Source organism: Pongo abelii, chromosome 18, assembly GCF_028885655.2.
Source record: "Pongo abelii isolate AG06213 chromosome 18, NHGRI_mPonAbe1-v2.0_pri, whole genome shotgun sequence".
Classification (NCBI taxonomy): domain Eukaryota; kingdom Metazoa; phylum Chordata; class Mammalia; order Primates; family Hominidae; genus Pongo; species Pongo abelii.
Genome location: NC_072003.2, coordinates 47,293,157 through 47,311,890, shown reverse-complemented (window position 1 = coordinate 47,311,890; position 18,734 = coordinate 47,293,157). Strand labels below are relative to the sequence as shown.

At 47.9% G+C, this 18,734-nt stretch overlaps 1 protein-coding gene across 2 annotated transcripts in view; it reads left to right on the top strand.

Moving 5' to 3' along the window:
* ABCC12 (ATP binding cassette subfamily C member 12) overlaps positions 1-18,734 on the top strand; it is a 72,880-nt gene that overhangs the window by 44,002 nt on the left and 10,144 nt on the right. Inside the window, exons 15-23 of one of the 2 annotated variants that reach the window (XM_054533858.1) lie at positions 76-210; positions 324-399; positions 479-550; positions 3,449-3,538; positions 4,548-4,651; positions 6,635-6,832; positions 7,603-7,829; positions 10,808-10,945; positions 14,874-15,060. In XM_054533858.1, the coding sequence (XP_054389833.1) occupies positions 76-210; positions 324-399; positions 479-550; positions 3,449-3,538; positions 4,548-4,651; positions 6,635-6,832; positions 7,603-7,829; positions 10,808-10,945; positions 14,874-15,060 (1,227 nt within the window). Of the gene's footprint in view, positions 1-75; positions 211-323; positions 400-478; positions 551-3,448; positions 3,539-4,547; positions 4,652-6,634; positions 6,833-7,602; positions 7,830-10,807; positions 10,946-14,873; positions 15,061-18,734 lie in introns of those variants that run through there. The other variant, XM_054533859.2, reaches the window with a different exon arrangement.

The following is an 18,734-nucleotide window of genomic DNA, read 5'->3' as shown; positions in this document are numbered from 1 at the left end:
CTAAGGTTAGAGAGGAGTTTGGCATGGGCTCTCCTTTCCAGGCAGAAGTTCATTGTCGATCACTTACCTCTGCAGTTCTTAGAGTCTTGTGATGAAGTCATTTTATTAGAAGATGGAGAGATTTGTGAAAAGGGAACCCACAAGGAGTTAATGGAGGAGAGAGGGCGCTATGCAAAACTGATTCACAACCTGCGAGGATTGCAGTTCAAGGTAACTTACACCTGGGCAGGTGTGGGAGCAATTGGGGAGGAATCCCTCAGGATTTCGTGCCTGGGAGAGGTCCTGTCACTTAGCGTTCAGAAGGAATTTCATTTTGTCTCCAGGATCCTGAACACCTTTACAATGCAGCAATGGTGGAAGCCTTCAAGGAGAGCCCTGCTGAGAGAGAGGAAGATGCTGGTATAAGCGGTTAGAATCCCATCCCTGTTATTGTCCTTGGCTTGAATGGACACAGATCTTTCTTTATTTCTCACCCTAGTTTTGGCTCCAGGAAATGAGAAAGATGAAGGAAAAGAATCTGAAACAGGCTCAGAATTTGTAGACACAAAAGGTATTTACCACTCATCCCCTCGGTCACATACACTTGAGGATGTATTGGGCATCTACTGTTTGGGATACAGACAGTGTAGACACTGTGCATGTCATTTTGGGCAGCCAGAATTGGATGGTCTAGGGTACTGTGTGCCTTGGGGTTCCACTGCCTAAGTCCAAATTTTGGCTCCACCACTTACTAGTTTTGTGACCTTGAGCAAGATACTTGGCCACTCTGAACCTTAGCTTCCTAATCTATAAAATGAGGAAGTAGTACCAACCACAATTTCTTGTAAAGATTAAATGAGAAAATGAACATAAAGTGATTTTCACACTGCCTGACACACGGTGATGCTCAATAGTTATTATGAGCTGGAGAGATCCAAGTAATGCACGGGGATTCGTTAGAGGCAAAGGCAGACACGGAGCTTCCCACTCTTTATAGGGAGCATTGAGAATGGATTATGAAGCAGTGGGGATTGAGGTGGGATAAGGTTATTCATTCTTTCAACAAATAAAGGTTAAGCATTGACTGTGTGCCTAGTACTAAACTGGGCTGAGGAGAGCAAGAAGAGATGCCTGTGTTCTCAGGATCTTGTGGTCTGGAGGGGACTCAGGCAGATGGGTAACTATAGGAAACCAGTAAGAGTAATGGGGAATTTGGGTGAGAGAAACAAACACGTCAGGGAGGCCTTCACAGAGGGAGTGGCCTTTGGACTGGTCCTTCAAGGTTGTATAGGAGTTTGCTGGGGACACTGTGGTGAGAAAGTGGGAGAGGGTAGAGGGCTTGAGGTTGAGGGTGGGAGGAGATTCCAGGGAGGTGGGGAGACGAGATGTGGAAGATGAGTCTGGTGGGGGCCACCTGGTCAGGCCACCTCTTCTCCTCCGTAGACACCCTGCCTTCATTCACTGCACATCCCTAGAGCACCTACTCTGCCCCTTGCCCCATGCTGGACACAGAGAGGACTGGGGTCAATAGTCCTCAAAGTACACACAGCAAGGTGGCTTTCAAAGTTAGAGTTCTGTTCCTCAATAATGCATAGCCAAAAAAAAACTTAGCACATTTCATCAAATTTAAGATGCCATCCATTTTTAAAGGCTACCACCATTTTACCTACCACTTGGAAAGAAAAAAAAAATCTCTGCTAACTAAACGATATGACATACTAGCAAATGGAAGGCACATCCAGATTCCAGAGATGTTACAGTGTGGGGGAAAAAAGTGAGCCTTCGAATCGATGAGATCTGGCATCCTCAATGGTGCTTGTGACAAATGCATGCACATTTGGAAAGGCAACATAGTTTTACAGTTCCAGAGGATTCCAGGGCTGAAGTACCCAGATATCTCTTCTGTGCTTTTTGGAGAAACCTCCAGGCTGCCCGGGATTTGGGGTCCCGTGGAGAGAGTAATCTCTGCTCCTCACTTCCTCATCACTCACCCCTCTCTGGAGAGGAAAGTGTAATTGTGAAATTTCATGCTGGAGAGAGACCTAGTCCTCAAGGATAAACAATGGGGCTGTCAAGGGCGGTGAAAGCTGGAGGAAGGGAAGACTCATGAACGGGTTGAAGACAACACTGCTCACCTGCCTGGCATCACAGCATCTTCTAAGGCACAGCCAAGGCAAACAGAGCATCAGCAGCACTCCTGCCCCGGCCTGCGGGTTGCGAGGGAATGTGACCAGTCCCTTTTGTGCTCCCGGATGCTGTTCATTCGGCTCTGCCCACGCGCTGAGGCGTCTCCCTCATTTTGCAGTTTCAGAGGGAGACACAATGGGCTGAAGTCAGGCTGAACATTTTCAAAGGAGCTCCAGGTTCCCAGGCGCGAGTATAATGGTGGCTCTATTCAGCAAGGTGCCTTTGAGGCGTGAAAGCTTTTCTGTTGGGCCAGAGTGCACAGAGTCTGTATGTGGGGTGCCCCCTCTTCTAATTCTATTTATCTCTGTTTATAAAAGCCAAGTATGGTGTATAATTCTGCTTTGGAGTCGACATTTTCGCGTTTCTCTGTGGAGGAGCGGAAGAAGCATGCATTCAGTACTGGCTGCTGGGAGCTGCTTTATCCAGCATCCCTTTTCCTCCAAAATCTTGTTTCCATGAGAACTTGACAGTCATTTTCCCTTCCCCCTGGGGAATGGAAGAGCCTGGGACAGACATCGAGGGAATCAGGTGTCCATGCAGCAGCTGACCTAGGGGGATACGCTGGTTTTCTTCTGTATGGCGTGAGCTCTGAGAACACAGGACCTGCCTCTTTCTTGCTTACTCTGTAGCAGATGACAAGGGTGCCTTTACCACTTCAGCATGCCCAGCCTCCTCCCAAATGCCACCTCTGCATTCCTTTGCCTAGGGGCTCTTTCTAGGAGATGCCAGCTAATGTTAAGCTGGAAGTACGGGAATTAACACCCAGGGAGCGGCCTTCATCCCAAGGCCAATAGGAATTGGTACAGAAAAATCCCAGATCCCTCTCATCACGTGGAAAAGCCCTGAGTGTGTGCCTACACTGGTTCTGAGATTTTTCACATGGGATGAAGCCCCAGTGGCCCACAGTGGTCGCCAACTTGGTGACACGCCTTACTCCCTTTAGCTCCCAAATAAACCTCATATATTCATAGTCTCTTCTTGGGTGCTGCTTCTAGGAGAAATAGACCAAGACATCCCTTGCATCCCCAGGACTGACCATATAGTAGGTGCTTAATAAATATTTCTCGAGAGACCAGAAGCTTGCTTCACAGGGCTGTACTGAGGACCAAGTAGCACAAAATGAGCAAAAGTGTGTTGGAAGTGCATTTGAGAGCATGGGACGAGTGGAAGGATGCGTCACAGCCCCCTTAGCTGGGCTGTGGAGTCCGCGGAGGGGCTGTGCCTGCCTTGCTGGGCCCCCACCCCAGTGGTGAGAGCTGTGGACTTGTGTTTGTTTCCACAGTTCCTGAGCACCAGCTCATCCAGACTGAATCCCCCCAGGAAGGAACCGTGACCTGGAAAACATATCACACGTACATTAAGGCTTCTGGAGGTTCAGTATAAAACAACGAGTTTCTTGATTTAATTTGCATTTTAAAAATCCTGTCTTAAACTGTTGGGTTCACGTTTTATGATTATGATTTCTTTAACAATTACTCTCTATGCTAGGGCCATTTATCAATATTTTTATTTTTTCCCCTCCTAAAAACTAACATCTGATAATACAGCCTTTTAAATGGAATCATTCTTTATCTCCATTAAAGCTGCCAGACTCTCTTTTATTGGAGTGGAGTGAGCAGCAGCATGAACCGTACCCTTGCACTCCAGTTGCTCTGTACAGCAGTGGCCAGTCCATTGCCAGCCTTCCATACAAGATGCTCATCTCAGTGTGCAAAACATGCCTGTAGTTTCATTCTGTGTCTCTCCAGCAAGACTGGGTTTTCCTTGGTTTCTTTTTCTTTCTTTCTTTTTTTTTTTTGAAATGGAGTCTTGCTCTGTTACCCAGGCTGGAGTGCAATGGTGCAATCTCGGCTGACTGCAACCTCCAACCTCTGCCTCCCAGGTTCAAGCGATTCTCCTGCCTCAGCCTCCCAAGTAGCTGGGATTACAGGCACCTGCCACCATGCCTGGCTAATTTTTGTATTTTTAGTAGAGACGAGGTTTCACCATGTTGGCCAGGCTAGTCTTGAACTCCTGACCTCAGGTGATCTGCCTGCCTCAGCTTCCCAAAGTGCTGGGATTACAGATGTGAGCCACCATGCCTGGCCTTCCTTGGCTTCTTTTAAAAGAATGTTGAGTCACTACTATGGAAGTGCACATTAGTGGTTTTTCCAATATGTTCACTGTTTGGATCCATTTTCCAACCAGGTAGAACAGATGTCCCCACGGTTCAGGGCCCCAACACTCAGATGTGCCACATCAGTCTAGCAGGTGGTTTCCAGGCGTGGGAGTCATTTTCCTGCAGGTTTTGAATTTCTCATCAGGGTTGGGTCCTGAGGAAGGTCAGCCCCTGCCACGTGCTCATGTCTGCAGCCCCTTGGGCCTCTCCCCTCCTCTTGCAGGGTACCTCCTTTCTCTCTTCACTGTGTTCCTCTTCCTCCTGATGATTGGCAGTTCTGCCTTCAGCAACTGGTGGCTGGGTCTCTGGTTGGACAAGGGCTCACGGGTGAGTTTCCCTTTGGCATTGGAAGATGCCGAGTCTGTGTCTTGGAGTAAAACACTGTTGCCAGAGCATCTGACTGCCCCTGCCACCATGCCATGAGCCCACATGCATCCCTCTGCCCTTTTCAAGAAGTGGAAGTCAGATACTTACACCACAGGACCCAAACCCCTGGAATCCCCTTTGAGTTTTCAAGACAAGCAGGGTATAGACACCACTTTCAGATTTTAAAGGGTTGACTAAAGAAGACTGTGCCCCAGCTTGTCTGGAATCAGGCATGTACAAGATTGGGTTAGTTTCACAGCCTCTCTTGTAAGTTTCCTCCAGGAAAGCCTAACACTGATTTGTGTCATCCTAAAGAGAAACTGGCGTCTTGTTACAGACACTGCCCAGTGCCAGAAGGTCTCACGTGTCTCTGCTCCCCAACGTTGTCTCTGCATGAACAGGACGAGCAAGCATCAGATTCAGGCTTTGCAAATGCCACAGAGCCATGGGGGACCCTTCTCTGCAGGGAATCCTGGGAAGAACTGATGTGTTGACTCTCTCTCAAGCTTGCTGGGAGCTCTCCCAGCTTTTGGCCAATGGTCTCAAAGCTTTCTTGGAGCCCTGGGGAATGCTGTGGGGGCGCTGGCCCATCCTCCAAGATTACATTTGGTACAGCTCTGTTGCTATGACAAACAAAGGGTGGTGGCACTGGGGAGACAGGGTCAGGGGAGAGGCTGCTGTGTGGCCTGCTCTGTGCAGAAATAGAGAGCCATCTCTGGAATAGACAGATTCTCCCAGATCCCCCCTCACTCACAAAGAGCCCTGTCCATGGAGAGCGCAAGGTTTAGGGTCAGGGTGCAGCCTCCTCACAGGCTTGGTGCTTCCCCAGGAGTCCCACTGCCGTTGGCTGATTAAGCACGCAGCCATGGTGGCTGAACCACGTGTTTGCCCCTGGTGCCCCAGACACTGTGTGTTTGCCCCTGGTGCCCTGGACACTGTGTGTTTGCCCCTGCCCTCCCAGACATGCAGCCATGATGGTTGAACCATGTGTTTGGCCCTGGTGCCCCAGCACAATCAAAGGCACAGGAGTGTCTCCTCTTCAGGCTGGGCCTTCTATCCCTCAACTCCCCAGAGATACTTTTGCTTTTAACGGTGTTCATCCATCAGCCACCTCTGGTTTACATTTCCGCTATGACTGTAATCAGCAAAATGGCATTTAGAAGAAAGATGCTTGTCTGCTCCCCAAGGGCAGTCTTGACTTTTAGCACACAGCCCAGAGAAAAATGAAACTGCCAATTTCTCAGGGCAAGGAGATGCCCTCTCCCCAGAAGTGCTGGCAAAATTGTGTGTTTTCACTGGGCAGGATGGAGCCACAGATTCTTTGAATCCTCTGAGAGCCACTTGAATTCACTGGGCACCCTCATCCCCACCAAAGATCCCAGGGCAGTACCCCAGCACCCTCTCAGTTACCCCTTGGGAAAAAGAAAGGGAAGGGACTGTGGAGCTGGCCCGTCATACAGAGAAGCCCCCCGAGTTGCCCCGAAGGCCTGGTGGCTGCTGCCACACAGCTCAGCATGCTGGAGGTCAGTTCCTGATCCTCTGTCCAGTCTGGTCTGCCTGAGGGTTACTCCTCCAGCCTGGTGGAATTCTGATTCCCCATTTGCCTCTCTGATCTTCCCAGCCCAGCATTGCTTCTGGTCTCCCGAGGTGCAGTGAGCTTTGGGGATGGCTGCCCAGTGCCCATCTGGTGTCTCTGCTTTGTTTTTCCCACTGTGCTGAGCTCACAAGTCAGGTGTCCCTTGGGGTCATGAGTGCCAGCAGGAGGAACCCCACAAAGCTCAGAGGCCCCAGAAGGGAACAGACTAGATTGTACCCACCTGACTCATTCAAAACACTCATGTGCTTCTTCTTAGTTTCTTCTCTCTGGAAAGATTATCCGGAAAATTCCTGTTCTCCTGGCAGGAATTTATCAATTCTTGGTGCTTCTCTTGTTTTTCTCCAAAGATGACCTGTGGGCCCCAGGGCAACAGGACCATGTGTGAGGTCGGCGCGGTGCTGGCAGACATCGGTCAGCATGTGTACCAGTGGGTGTACGCTGCAAGCATGGTGTTCGTGCTGGTGTTTGGCGTCATCAAAGGCTTCGTCTTCACCAAGACCACACTGATGGCATCCTCCTCTCTGCATGACATGGTGTTTGATAAGGTATGGCCACAAGCATTGCAGGTGTACCCAGTTATTCAGTCAACAAGGTATACGGAGCACCTGCTGTGTGCCAGGCATGGTGCTGGGCTCTGGGGATAGCCAGAGCTCTCATAGAGCTTGCAGTCTAGTCTGGGAAGAGTCTCCCAAATAGCTAATTACCAACTGAAGGTAGATTCCAGGGAGCTGTGCGGGTGGATCAGCCTTGAGGCTGGGCTGGGGGATGGAGGCGGGGGAGGCCACTCCTCGGCAGAGATGCGCAGGCCAAGAAAGCACCTGCTGCTCCAAAGAGCCCTGAGTGCAACACGGCCCTCAAGAGATCCTTGCAGCCCCCTCCGCATTCCACTGCTGTGGTGGGCGGCAGCCAGGGGCTGGGAGGGCCCTGGCTAGAGCATGTGGGTGGGGCCCATACTTTGGAGGTAAAGAGACAAAGTGAAACTTGGCTTTTTATTGCCATGGGGCACAAAATTCCTTCCTCCGACAAAGACATCAGCCTCTCCCATCTCAGGCTGCATCCCAGATTTGAAGGAGAAGCCTGACCTATAGGGGGTCTCTCAGGACTTCCGCACAGAGACTGAATCCCCACATTCATACTCATTCACGGTGGCCGCAAGGATGGGGTGCATCCTCCCTTTCCCAAGATCACCTGACACACTGTGTTGTGCCCTGGAAAAAAGGTCAGGCCCTGTGCTCACAATTTCACCTCCAGCAGAGCGGCAGGGTTTACTAAGCACACATCTTGACTCTGTTTGACTCTCTACCATTCTCCACAGATCTTAAAGAGCCCAATGAGCTTCTTTGACACGACTCCCACTGGCAGGCTAATGAACCGTTTTTCCAAGGATATGGACGAGCTGGATGTGAGGCTGCCGTTTCACGCAGAGAACTTTCTGCAGCAGTTTTTTATGGTGGTGTTTATTCTCGTGATCTTGGCTGCTGTGTTTCCTGCTGTCCTTTTAGTCGTGGCCGGCCTTGCTGTAGGCTTCTTCATTCTGTTACGGTAGGCCCATGTGCTATTTACACGAGAAAACGATACACACACACACTGACTGGATATCAGGTGATATTGAGCATTGAGTGCTTGCTGTCTTTACTGATGGTCTACCATTGATTTTTTTTGTACTTAGTAAATGCCAGGTGCTTTGCATACATCTGGCATTTTAGCCTCAGAGCAACCCTGAGAGGTGGAAATTATCGAAAGATTAAGGCACTGGTCCCAGGCCAAGAAACTAGTAACCATGATTGCCGCCTCTCTGCTGCTATGTTCCTAACCATGGGGTTCTACCGTTGCTGCTCTGAGCTTTGAGAAATAACCCCCACCCTGAACGATGGGTGTGTTTAGAGAAAGGCCTTAGGCAGCTTTGCACAGTGTGGGGGCGGGGGTTCCCACTGCAGCTGTGCACACCCACTCTGGAGGAAAGCAGGAGGACAGCCATGATTCCAGCCTCCTAGGGGACCTGCCCGGCTCCCCGCTCTTCCTGGGGTGAGCTGGGGGTATTGGGTGAGAGCAAAGGGTTGCAAATCAGAGAAATTTGCATTAGAGCCCCACCTCTGCCACAACTAGCTGAAGGACCTTGGAGAAGTCAGAGAGGTGCTGCAAACCTCAGTTTCCTCTCTCCCTAATGGTAATCATTGAAATATATGCCTCACCTGTTTCAGAGGGCTTGTGAGGATCAGGGAGACTACACAACCAATGCTTGTTGGTTAAAAATGGAATAAGCTGTTATGCAAGAGTTTCCATAAAAATCAATAACTAAAACTAATCATTTATCGTGATCCTAGACATGCCCAGCCAGTGGCTTAGTTATTGTAGATCTGAAAGAGAATCCTCCAAATAAAATATTCAGCCCACAAACCCTGGACTTGCTTTCACCTGTGCACAGGGTTGTTGGTTTTCACACTCAGATCCTAGTTTTAGAAATAATTGCTGTGGCCACAGTGTGGAGGGTGAATGGAGCTACAGAAAGGTCAGGGCAGATTATAGGGCGGGAGTCCCTTGAAATCTACAGTCTGTGTGAGAGAATTAATGAGGACCAGATGTAGGCAGCAGCAGTGGGAACAGAAGAGAGGTGTGGATTTGAAAGCCATTTCCAAGGTAGTGTCATCAGGGTTTCACTTCCCACGTCTGGTGGAATTTTGGGTGTTGGGGGACGGGAGAGGCAAAGGATGATTTCACGGTGGAGAGCGATGTGAAGAGAGATACGGGTGGTACAGGAGGAGAAGCGGTTTGGGGAATAAGAATATGAGTTTAGTTTCAGATGTTTCAGTTCTGTTCAACAAGTCAGCTGATGGTGTCCATGGACAGTGGCAAATGCGGGTGTGGGAGTGTGCTGGGGCAGGAGAGCTGGACTTTGTGCAGGGGCAGGTGTGGCTCTGGGAGCTGACACTGTGCCCTGGGGAGCTGGGAGAGCTGGACTCTTGCTGCTGTCTTTCACTGTTCCCGTGGTGACCCTAAGGAAGCGAAATTGTTAGGGTGTCCAGGTTCTTGACGTCCTGAGAAAAGAATTGGACAAAACGCACAAAGCAAGGAAAGAAAGAAGCAACAAAAGCAGAGATTTATTAAAAATGAAAGTACACTCCCACAGGGTGGGAGCAAGCCTGAGCATAGGGGCTCAAAGCTCAGTTACAGAATTTTCTGGGGTTTAAATACCCTCTAGAGGTTTCCCATTGGCCACTTGGTGTACGCCCCATGCAAATGAAGTAGTGGCCCATGATCAGTCTGATTGGTTGCAGAAAGCGACTAATCAGAGGCTGAAGTGAAGTTACAAAGTTACTGCTATACAAATGAAGACTTGGCCTGCCACCAGCCTGATTGGTTGTGGGAGGGGACTAATCAAAGATATATCTGTCACCCAGAAAAAGACAGGGGCAGGTGTGCAAGGAGAGTAGCCTTTGAGCCTTTTGTTACCTAGGCGGGGAAAGTTGGGGTTTTCCTTTTGATTTAGTTCTAGGAAGTCAGCGTGAATTGGCCTTAGGTTCCCTGCCTCCAGACCCTCTTCTCCTGTCTCCAAATGAAATGGTCCGAGTCTCCAAACTCAAGGGTTTATTGTGATGACCAAATACAAATAATTTCTGAGAGTCATTTACAGGATAAAAGCAAGTCCTGGATGTCATTCTTACAGTGGATTCTTTGGGCTCATGTTCCTGTCATTCCTGTGTTTGATCATTGCTCTTGTCTGTCCTCCTGTTTATGCAGTTGATTTACTTAGTAAAAGCTCTTTCCCTGCTCTGTACCCACCCCTCTAGCTATAAAGACTGGACAGACCAGAGCTCGTCCTGCTTGAATTATCCAAGTGTTTCCAAACAACTCACTTTAGCTCTGCACTAATGAGGCTTCCCTCCTCGCTGCCCTGGGTTTGTTTTAGCTGAGAGTCTGGAGGTTTGATTGTCTTCTCTCTCGGGGGCCATCCAGCTGCTGTACACACCCGGGGTCCCTGGTCTTCTGCTCACCAGGGTTCCTGGAGCTTCCACACAAAGGGGAGCTGCATCCCATGGGGGTTTGGTTTTAAAGTCAGCTATAATGATGTTCATTCAAAATTACCTTTGAAAATGCCTTTAGAAGGCCACATGTTGGCAGTTGACACACCAGGTTTTCTTCCAGAGTTAGAGCAGATCACTTTTTCTCTGGCTGGGCACCAAAAAGTGGTTGGCTAATACTTAGGGGCTGTGCTGTATGAGAAATTTTGGTTTTTGAAGACTAGAATCACGCCTTGTGGAGCGAGACTTTCCTGATACGAGAAACACAGCACCGTGGCCAAACGAAGGCGCGGCTGACTCATGGTTCTCACGTCTCCGCCATTCCCACACCTGGGGCAGGCACCACTGCAGAATGGCAGGCCCGCTTTTCATCCCCAGTTAGACGGCACCGTCTCTGAATTAAGCACTGTGCTGAGTGCCTAGTTGGCTCTGTATGTGTGAGGGCAAGCCTGACGAGACCTTACTTTGTGACCCACTTGGCCCCTTTCAATTTTCTTCCAGCATTTTCCACAGAGGAGTCCAGGAGCTCAAGAAGGTGGAGAATGTCAGCCGGTCACCCTGGTTCTCCCACATCACCTCCTCCATGCAGGGCCTGGGCATCATTCACGCCTATGGCAAGAAGGAGAACTGCATCACCCAGTGAGTCCCATGTGGGGCCCTGCCCCAGGCCCCCACGCTTCATGCCTGACTCCAATGGGGAGGGCGCAGGAGGAGGGAAGTCTGGGCTGCTGGGGACTGATCACAGACAAAGAGCTGGAAGAATCAGGAGGAGTCCTTGAAGACACTTGGCCTCACAGCCTCTCTTCCAGCATCTTGGGCCCCAGAAGATGTGAATGAGGGGAGCTTGTTCAATGACAACCTCATTTGTTCTATTTTTCATTCTAAAAGTAAAAATGTGTTTGATTCAGGAAGATAGGGCAAAGAAGAAAAAAGAAGAAAAAAATCACTTATAGCCCTGCCCCAAACCCAAACCTATTAATTTTTTCACTTTTCCTTCCATTTTTTTTCTTTTTTTCTATTCATGGCATCTTCTTTTTCTTCTTATTTATAATCATTTCTTAAATTTATTTAATGGTTTAAAATAGCCTGTTTCATGTTATTACATGATTCTTGTAAAAATAATTTCTAAAGGCCACCTTTCATTTCACTTAGCATTTTCTTCTTTTTAAAATATGGGGACTACGTTAGTAAATCTCTCTGGCATCTTCCAGCTTCAAACTTCTAAAATACGACATAAAATATATAAATCAGACTGGGCGCGGTGGCTCACGCCTGTAATTCCAGCACTTTGGAAGGCCGAGGCGGGTGGATCATGTGAGGTCAGGAGTTTGAGACCAGCCTGGCCAACATGACGAAACCCCATCTCTACTGAAAATACAAAAATTAGCTGGGTGTGGTGGTGGGCACCTGTAATGTCAGCTACTTGGGAGGCTGAGGCAGGAGAATCACTTGAACCTGGGAGGCGGAGGTTACAGTGAGCTGAGATTGCGCTACTGCTCTCCAGCCTGGGCGACGGAGTGAGACTCTGTCTCAAATAAAAAAAAAAAAAAAAAAAAGGATAAATCACAGTAGGCTCACTGCAGTAACAACCCCAAATCTTAGGGAGTTCATGCAATAAATTTTTATTTTTCCTGATGTCACAATTTAGTGAAGGTCCATGGAGCAACAGTAGGTGATTGTACTCCACTCTCAGGCATAGTCTGTTTCTATCTGGGGCTCTTCCGTCCCAAGGGCCCTGGGGTATTCTCTCGAATCTTCTGTGTTGGGCCGGAAGACAAGGCTAGAGGCCAGGAAGGAGGACCCAGGGGGATTTTATGGTCCAACCCTAGCAAAGTGTCCCAAGATTTCTGCACATTCCTTGGCCAGATTGGAGTCACATGGGCTCACCTAACTGCAAGGGAGCCTGGGAAATGTAGTCCAGCTGTGTCCAAAGGAGGAAAAGAAAATGGAGTCTGGTGAATCCATAGCAGCCTTTCCCACTTTCTATCTTTTCCTTCCTTAAAATGCCAACAACACACCCTTCAGAGAGAAAGAATTAGATGCAGTTCTAAAGGGTACATCGAATGCATTCTAAGTTTGGAATTGCATTAAATTTATTTATTTATTTATTTTTATTTTTATGTTTTGAGACACAGTCTTGCTCTGTCACCCAGGCTGGAGTGCAATGGCATCATCTCGGCTCATTGCAACTTCTGTCTCCTGGGTTCAAGCGATTCTCTTGCCTCAGCCTCCCAAGTAACTGGGTCCCAGCTAATTTTTGTGTTTTTAGTAGAGACAGCATTTCACCATGTTGGCCAGGCTGGTCTCAAACTCCTGAACTCAAGTGATCCACCTGCCTTGGCCTCCAAGAGTGCGGAGATTACAGTGAGCCACTGCAACTGGCCCAGAATTGCATTAAATTTAGAATTGCCTCTAATTCTCTTTCTCACGCCCCCTCCATTTTACCACCCAGGATCTGAGTAGACTTGACATCACACCTTGTCTTTAGTTCAGTCAGCACCTAGTCCTGACTCTAGTTTGACCTGAACATCGTTTGTCAAGAGTCTTGCCTCACACATAGACCCTTCCAAAGTCCTGGCCATGAGGAAAGCCCATGGAGCCATTAGTCTACTCACCCACGACAAACACACATGCAAGCTTTGTCTTCCCACAGCTTCTACTCCAAGATTTCCAAGAGAATCCTACAGGGAGCCAAGAATGACTGATGGGGGTTCCCTTCTTTTAACAGTTTCTTTCCAAAGGGCTTGGGTTTCTGACGTGTATTGCTTTTGCCACCAGACAAAAATGCTACAGCTTAAAAAATGTAAAAAGGTTAGAGGTCAAATTCCAATTTGATCCCAGCTAGTGATTTTGTTTCTATGCAATCTAACCAACCACACAGATAAGACCACAGGTGACTTCCAGGTCATGGAGGCTGTCAGTTGAATTTGTATGCTGTATAGCTGCATGATAGAAACAGCGCTGTGTTTTGAAGAATATTTTGACTAAGCTCTGGGGAAAGTAAGTTAGAGTTGAAACAGAGAGGAGGAGAGGGCAGCAGAGCCCAGGGCGGCTGGTCAGAGGGGCTTCCAGGCAGAACTCTGGGAGGCCTTCCAAGACAGCATGGAGCAGCAGTGCCTGAGGACGTTCACAACTATGCCAGGGGAGGAATTGTACCTCCTTAGGGCTTTAAGCATAGAAGGGTTTTCATTTATCCCCCAATAGTTTCTACCAGCTGTTCTCATGAAGCGCTTCCCCACTAGATCAGGGAAGCCACAGTGGCAATTGAATCTGATGTCTCTTTTGGTTAATGGTCAGCTCAGTGCGGTGAAAATTTCAATCTTGAATATATTCAAGCCACAGGTCTCTTTCCCCCAGAGGCTTGGTGTGACAAGGCTATGCTCTGTGTGTGTGTGTGTGTGTGTGTGTGTGTCAGGTGGGGCAGGCTTGCAATTGAGAAGCACCTGCTCTGTGCTTTTAAACACCCTCTTCCTTTTCTCCAGGCCTGGCTCTCTGATGCCCATGTGGGGGAACTGGGGAGGGGACAGCAGGAAGAACACATCCTTGGGTGACTGGCACCTCTGGGCCGTTCTCTCCTTTCTGCTACCCTTTCCTGCTGCTGCAGTGCACTGTGCAGATGTGGGACAGCAGCTTGGAGGCCCCAGCAGGGCCAGAACCCCAGGAGTTCTGCCAGCATTGCTGCATCGGTAGGAGTCGCTGGGTCTTCCTGTGAGTTCTGCCTGGCAGCCCTCACACTGCACTCATCTGATGTGGAGGCCCCTTTGCTTCATGCCAGGGACCGTCGCATCAAGACTGCAGCCTCCAAGGTCATCTTCCTTCTGCTATCTCAGCCCTAGGAACTGTGGAGCTGTGGATCCACCTTCCATATATCTGGGGAATGTGAAACTCCAGGGGTGGGTCTTGCCCCCATCCCCTGGCTGTGTCATTTCCCTGTCACTCTGCTCTGTGCTTCTTCCCCCCTCTCCAAGCGCTTTGGCTCCATGGACATGCAGCAGGGATGCAACGTGTCAGCTTCCTCTCCTTGAAGAGGCTCCCAGCTTTATAAGCAATCGTCTTCAATCTTCTTTCTCTGATTCAGGGAGGGAAACCTAACATGCACCCTCCGTTCCCTCCTCTACAGCCACAAACATTGATTTCCCTAAAGGTGACCTCCTCCACAACCCACCGCCACCCTTTCTATAGATCAAGGGGGCCAATTGTCAATTCCACAAAGCCTTTGAGGGTGGCTGACTCCACGATAGGGATCCTTTGGAATCAGAATGTGAAGCACTCAGCACCTCTTCTTCTCAGCTGTAGATTCTAGCTGCCAGTTCTGGGAAAGACAGAAAGAGCCACTTAGCACCCTACTCTATTGCCACATGAGATTTCCCAAAATATGTACAAATCAAAGATGTCTAGAGTGGCAGATTTTTAAGAGCATGAATATATGTTCATTTTTGTAAGAGTTTGCTATGTGAGAATGCATTCCCTTGATTAAAAATTCCTTGGCCTCATTTCTGCAGTCACCCAAACCTTAAGTCTACAGCACAACCTGATCTCCTGCTTTTTCTGATTTTCTTGACTGTAGGTTTAAGATGCTAAACGACGAAAACTCCAGTCACCTCCTCTACTTTAACTGTGCTCTCAGGTGGTTTGCGCTGAGAATGGATGTCCTCATGAACATCCTTACCTTCATTGTGGCCTTGTTGGTGACTCTGAGTTTCTCCTCCATCAGTACTTCATCCAAAGGCCTGTCATTGTCATACATCATCCAGGTAATGCCTGGTGCAAGGTTGGGCTTAGTCTGGAGGCTCTGGCCTATAATACATCAGGGAGGGTGCTTTTGGATGGACAGAAAAAAAACCCCAACTCGAATGGGTTTAAACGAGAAAGGGAGCTTAGTGGCTCACATCATTAAAAATTAGGATGGTTGTGTGGACTTCAGGCACAGTGGGATCATGGCTCTGAGCTTTGCCCATGCCCTGTGACGACTTTCCTCACAGGTGACCAGCAGCCTCTGGGGTCTACAGCAAAGAGGAAGCAGAAAGAAAGCATTTCCTGCCCTAGCCATGGAGGCAGAAGCCTGGAGCTTTACTCTTATTGGAGGAAAGCATTTCCTGCCCCAGCCATGGAGGCAAAAGCCTGGAGCATTACTCTTATTGGATTAATTTAGACATCCCAGAACTAATTAGTGGTTTGGTGGGATATGGATCATTGGTTAGGCTAGGGATGGAGTTATACCCATTTCCAACTTTAAGTCACATAGCTACTCCACAGTGGAGGGAGTGAAATGAACGCTGGAGAGACAGTCATAATGTCGATGACAAATAATTACTGACTTATCTTCTTGGTTGCTTTTTTTTTCTTTTGAATAACAATAATAGGTGAACATATGGCATTGATTGTGATTGGCTTCAGGCCCTGTCTTTTAACTAAATTAATTCATTTCCTTCTCACAACAACCCTCTAATACTGCCATGATCCCCGTTTTGCAGATGAAGAAACTGAGCCCCAGAAAGACTTGGCCCAAGATCATACAGCTGTCACGTGTGAGTGCCAGGATTTGAACGCAGGCCACCTGGACCTCATGTTTATTTGAATCTTGTTATCTTTGGAAACTTTTTTGATACAGTCCTTATTCTTAGTGCTCTGAAACTCTGGGATAATGTATCTGAATGTTGGTCTTTATTCATGTGTTCTGTTTGATGCTGTGAGTTCTTTAAGATTAAAGTCAAATTTCTCATCAGCTTGGAAACATTTCTCCTTTTTCTCCTTCATTTTGACAATGTCCTCTTTTTCTTTTTTTTTTCTTACTATATTCATGTCAGTTGAATATTGAATTTCTTGCATCAATTCTCTATGTTTCTTTTTCTTTTCTCTCAGTTTCCATGTTCTTGTCTTTTTATCTTGGGAATTTTCGTTAGCTTTGCCATTCAGCTATTCCTTGAATTTTAAATTTGACAATCATATATTCATATATTTAATTTCCACAAGCTCTTATTCTCTGAGTTTTTAAAAGAATCACTTTTTACATGGATGCAGCGTATTTTTGAATCTCTCTGAGGATATTAATATTAATTAGTATATTAGCCTCACACTGCTAATAAAGACATACCTGAGACTGGGTCATTTATAAAGAAAAAGGAGTTTAATGGACTCACAGTTCCACGTGGCTGGGGAGGCCTCACAATCATGGTGGAAGGTGAAGGACACGTCTTACGTGGTGGCAGACAAGAGAGAATGAAAGCCAGGTGAAAGGGGAAAGCTCTCATAAAATCATCAGCTCTTGTGAGACTTATTTACCACCATGAGAACGGTATGGGGGAAACTGCCCCCATGATTCAATTATCTCCCAACCCACTGGGTCCCTCCCACAACACGTGGGAATTATGGGAGCTACAATTCAAGTTGAATTGTGTGAGGGCAAAGCCAAACCATATCAGTTAGTCTTTTTTTCCCCTCCTAAACTCTCCTCCCTTCTTTGACTTGCATCTGTTTCTTCCAGAGGTAGTTTTTCTTTTTGTTTCTCTCCTTCTTGCTCTTTCATGCCGTTGGTTTTGTCCATCTGTCTCCTGACCCATTTGTATTTAACCCCGGGGAACTGGGTTGGGTTTTCAGAGTTTCCTCTGCCTTTGTTTCACCTTGCTAGGTGTCTCCGGATGGGAAATTTTATGACTGCAGGTAGGTGGGTGGTGGGGCTTTTCCATAGGCTGGCTTCACTTCAGGAAAGCAGCCAGGGAGCTGGCTTTTAGGTACCCAAATGCAAGACTTAAAGAAGTTTTTATGCAGGGGACTATTCAGAGAGCCCCATTTATCCCCAGGCAGTTAATTCAATTTCTTTAGAGAAAATCATGTGTATGTGTGTGTGTCTGTGTGCACGTGTGCTCCCATGCCTAGGGATAAAGGGTCCAAGGAACTCTGGTTAGGAGAAAGAAGAGGGGAAGAGGAGTGAGTGAACCAGACAGGAGTGGTTGTCTATATAGAGAGCCTATCAGCCAGCCTCTTTGTGGGCCCCCTTCTCACACCTGGAGCCTCTCTGGGTTCTGCTCTTTAAACTCTAGCATGTTCTGCTTCCATTTTATCAAAAGGCTTTCATCCTCTTTCCATCTTGCAGAAATTTGTAGCTTATTCACTGCTATCTCTTCTCAATCCCCTTACTGTTAAAGGTCTATTCTTTATGGAAAATTTCTCTGATATCATTTAAATGGTATTTTGGGAAGGAGAAACAAAAATGTATTCTCTGTACTCTCTCTTAAGTGGGGAAAAACGAATTTTCCTTGGGTAACCAGTTTCCTGTATTGATAGATGTCTTCATTTGTTGTTGTCTAGTAAAATATCAAACAGATGATGTAGAACAGTTTCCCTTAATTGGTCCAAGTAAAACAGCTTTCTCTAACTAAGGTCATGCTTTTGGGCAATATTATCAGCTTTCCATGAGATTGTTTTCAAACATTCCTGTAAGGTCGTGCACAGCACTGAGATCTGTGGGAACACTTGTTCTCCAGCTGGCTCTGTGGCTTCACTGAGCATTAGCCCCCTTTGGAGAACACAGAATCAAAATGACAGCACTCCACTTGAGACTAGAGAAAGCTTCCTAGATGGATGAGAAATTGGCATGAAATCCCACAGAAGAGAAAGTGAATGCAAAGTGACATCATATCACATCACGTAGGAGAATAAGCACTTCCTGGGGCCAGCACTATGCCTTTGTGGGCATCCTAAACCTGGGAGGGCTGCCGTGGCCTTGGGAGCTGATACTCTTGCATTTAGCAAAAGATGTATATGCCCTTCTCAAGGACAGGGTTCATTCATTCACTCACCAGATATCCCCTGAGCACCCACCATGAGCCAGGAACTGTACTAGTGGCTGTGGAATCAGCAGTCAGCAGTCTGGACAAGTCCTGCCCTCATTCTAGTGGGCAGCTGGAATAAATGAGGGGCAAGTAAATAGATGAGAAGCTCAGAAGGTGTTTAAATGTTAGGAAGACAACGAGTGGAGGAATGTGGCTCTCGGAAGGGGAAGCAACATTTCATACAACAGCCAGAGGAGGCCTCTGCTGGGAGGTGGCTTCCAAGCTGAGACCTGAAGGATAAAGAACCAGCCAAGGAAGACTGGAAGAAAGAGTGCCTCAGGGAAGGGCTCAGCGGTAGGCACGATCCTGGCATGTTTGAGGATCTGAGAAGCCCGCATGGCTTGAGCAAGGTGGTATGAGGTGCCGGCAGAGTAGAATACGTAGAGCTTTGTAAGCCAGGAGCAGGGTATTACCTGTATTCCAAGACTGGGTTTCTCAACCGTGGCACTGTGGGCTTTGGGGCTGGATAATCCTTTTGGTGAGGGGCTGTTCTGTGCACGGTAGGATGTTCAGCAGCCTCCCTGGCTCTGCCCATGAGACGCTAGTATTATGTCTCTCCCGCCAGGTTGTGACAACCCAACCTGTCTCTAGACATT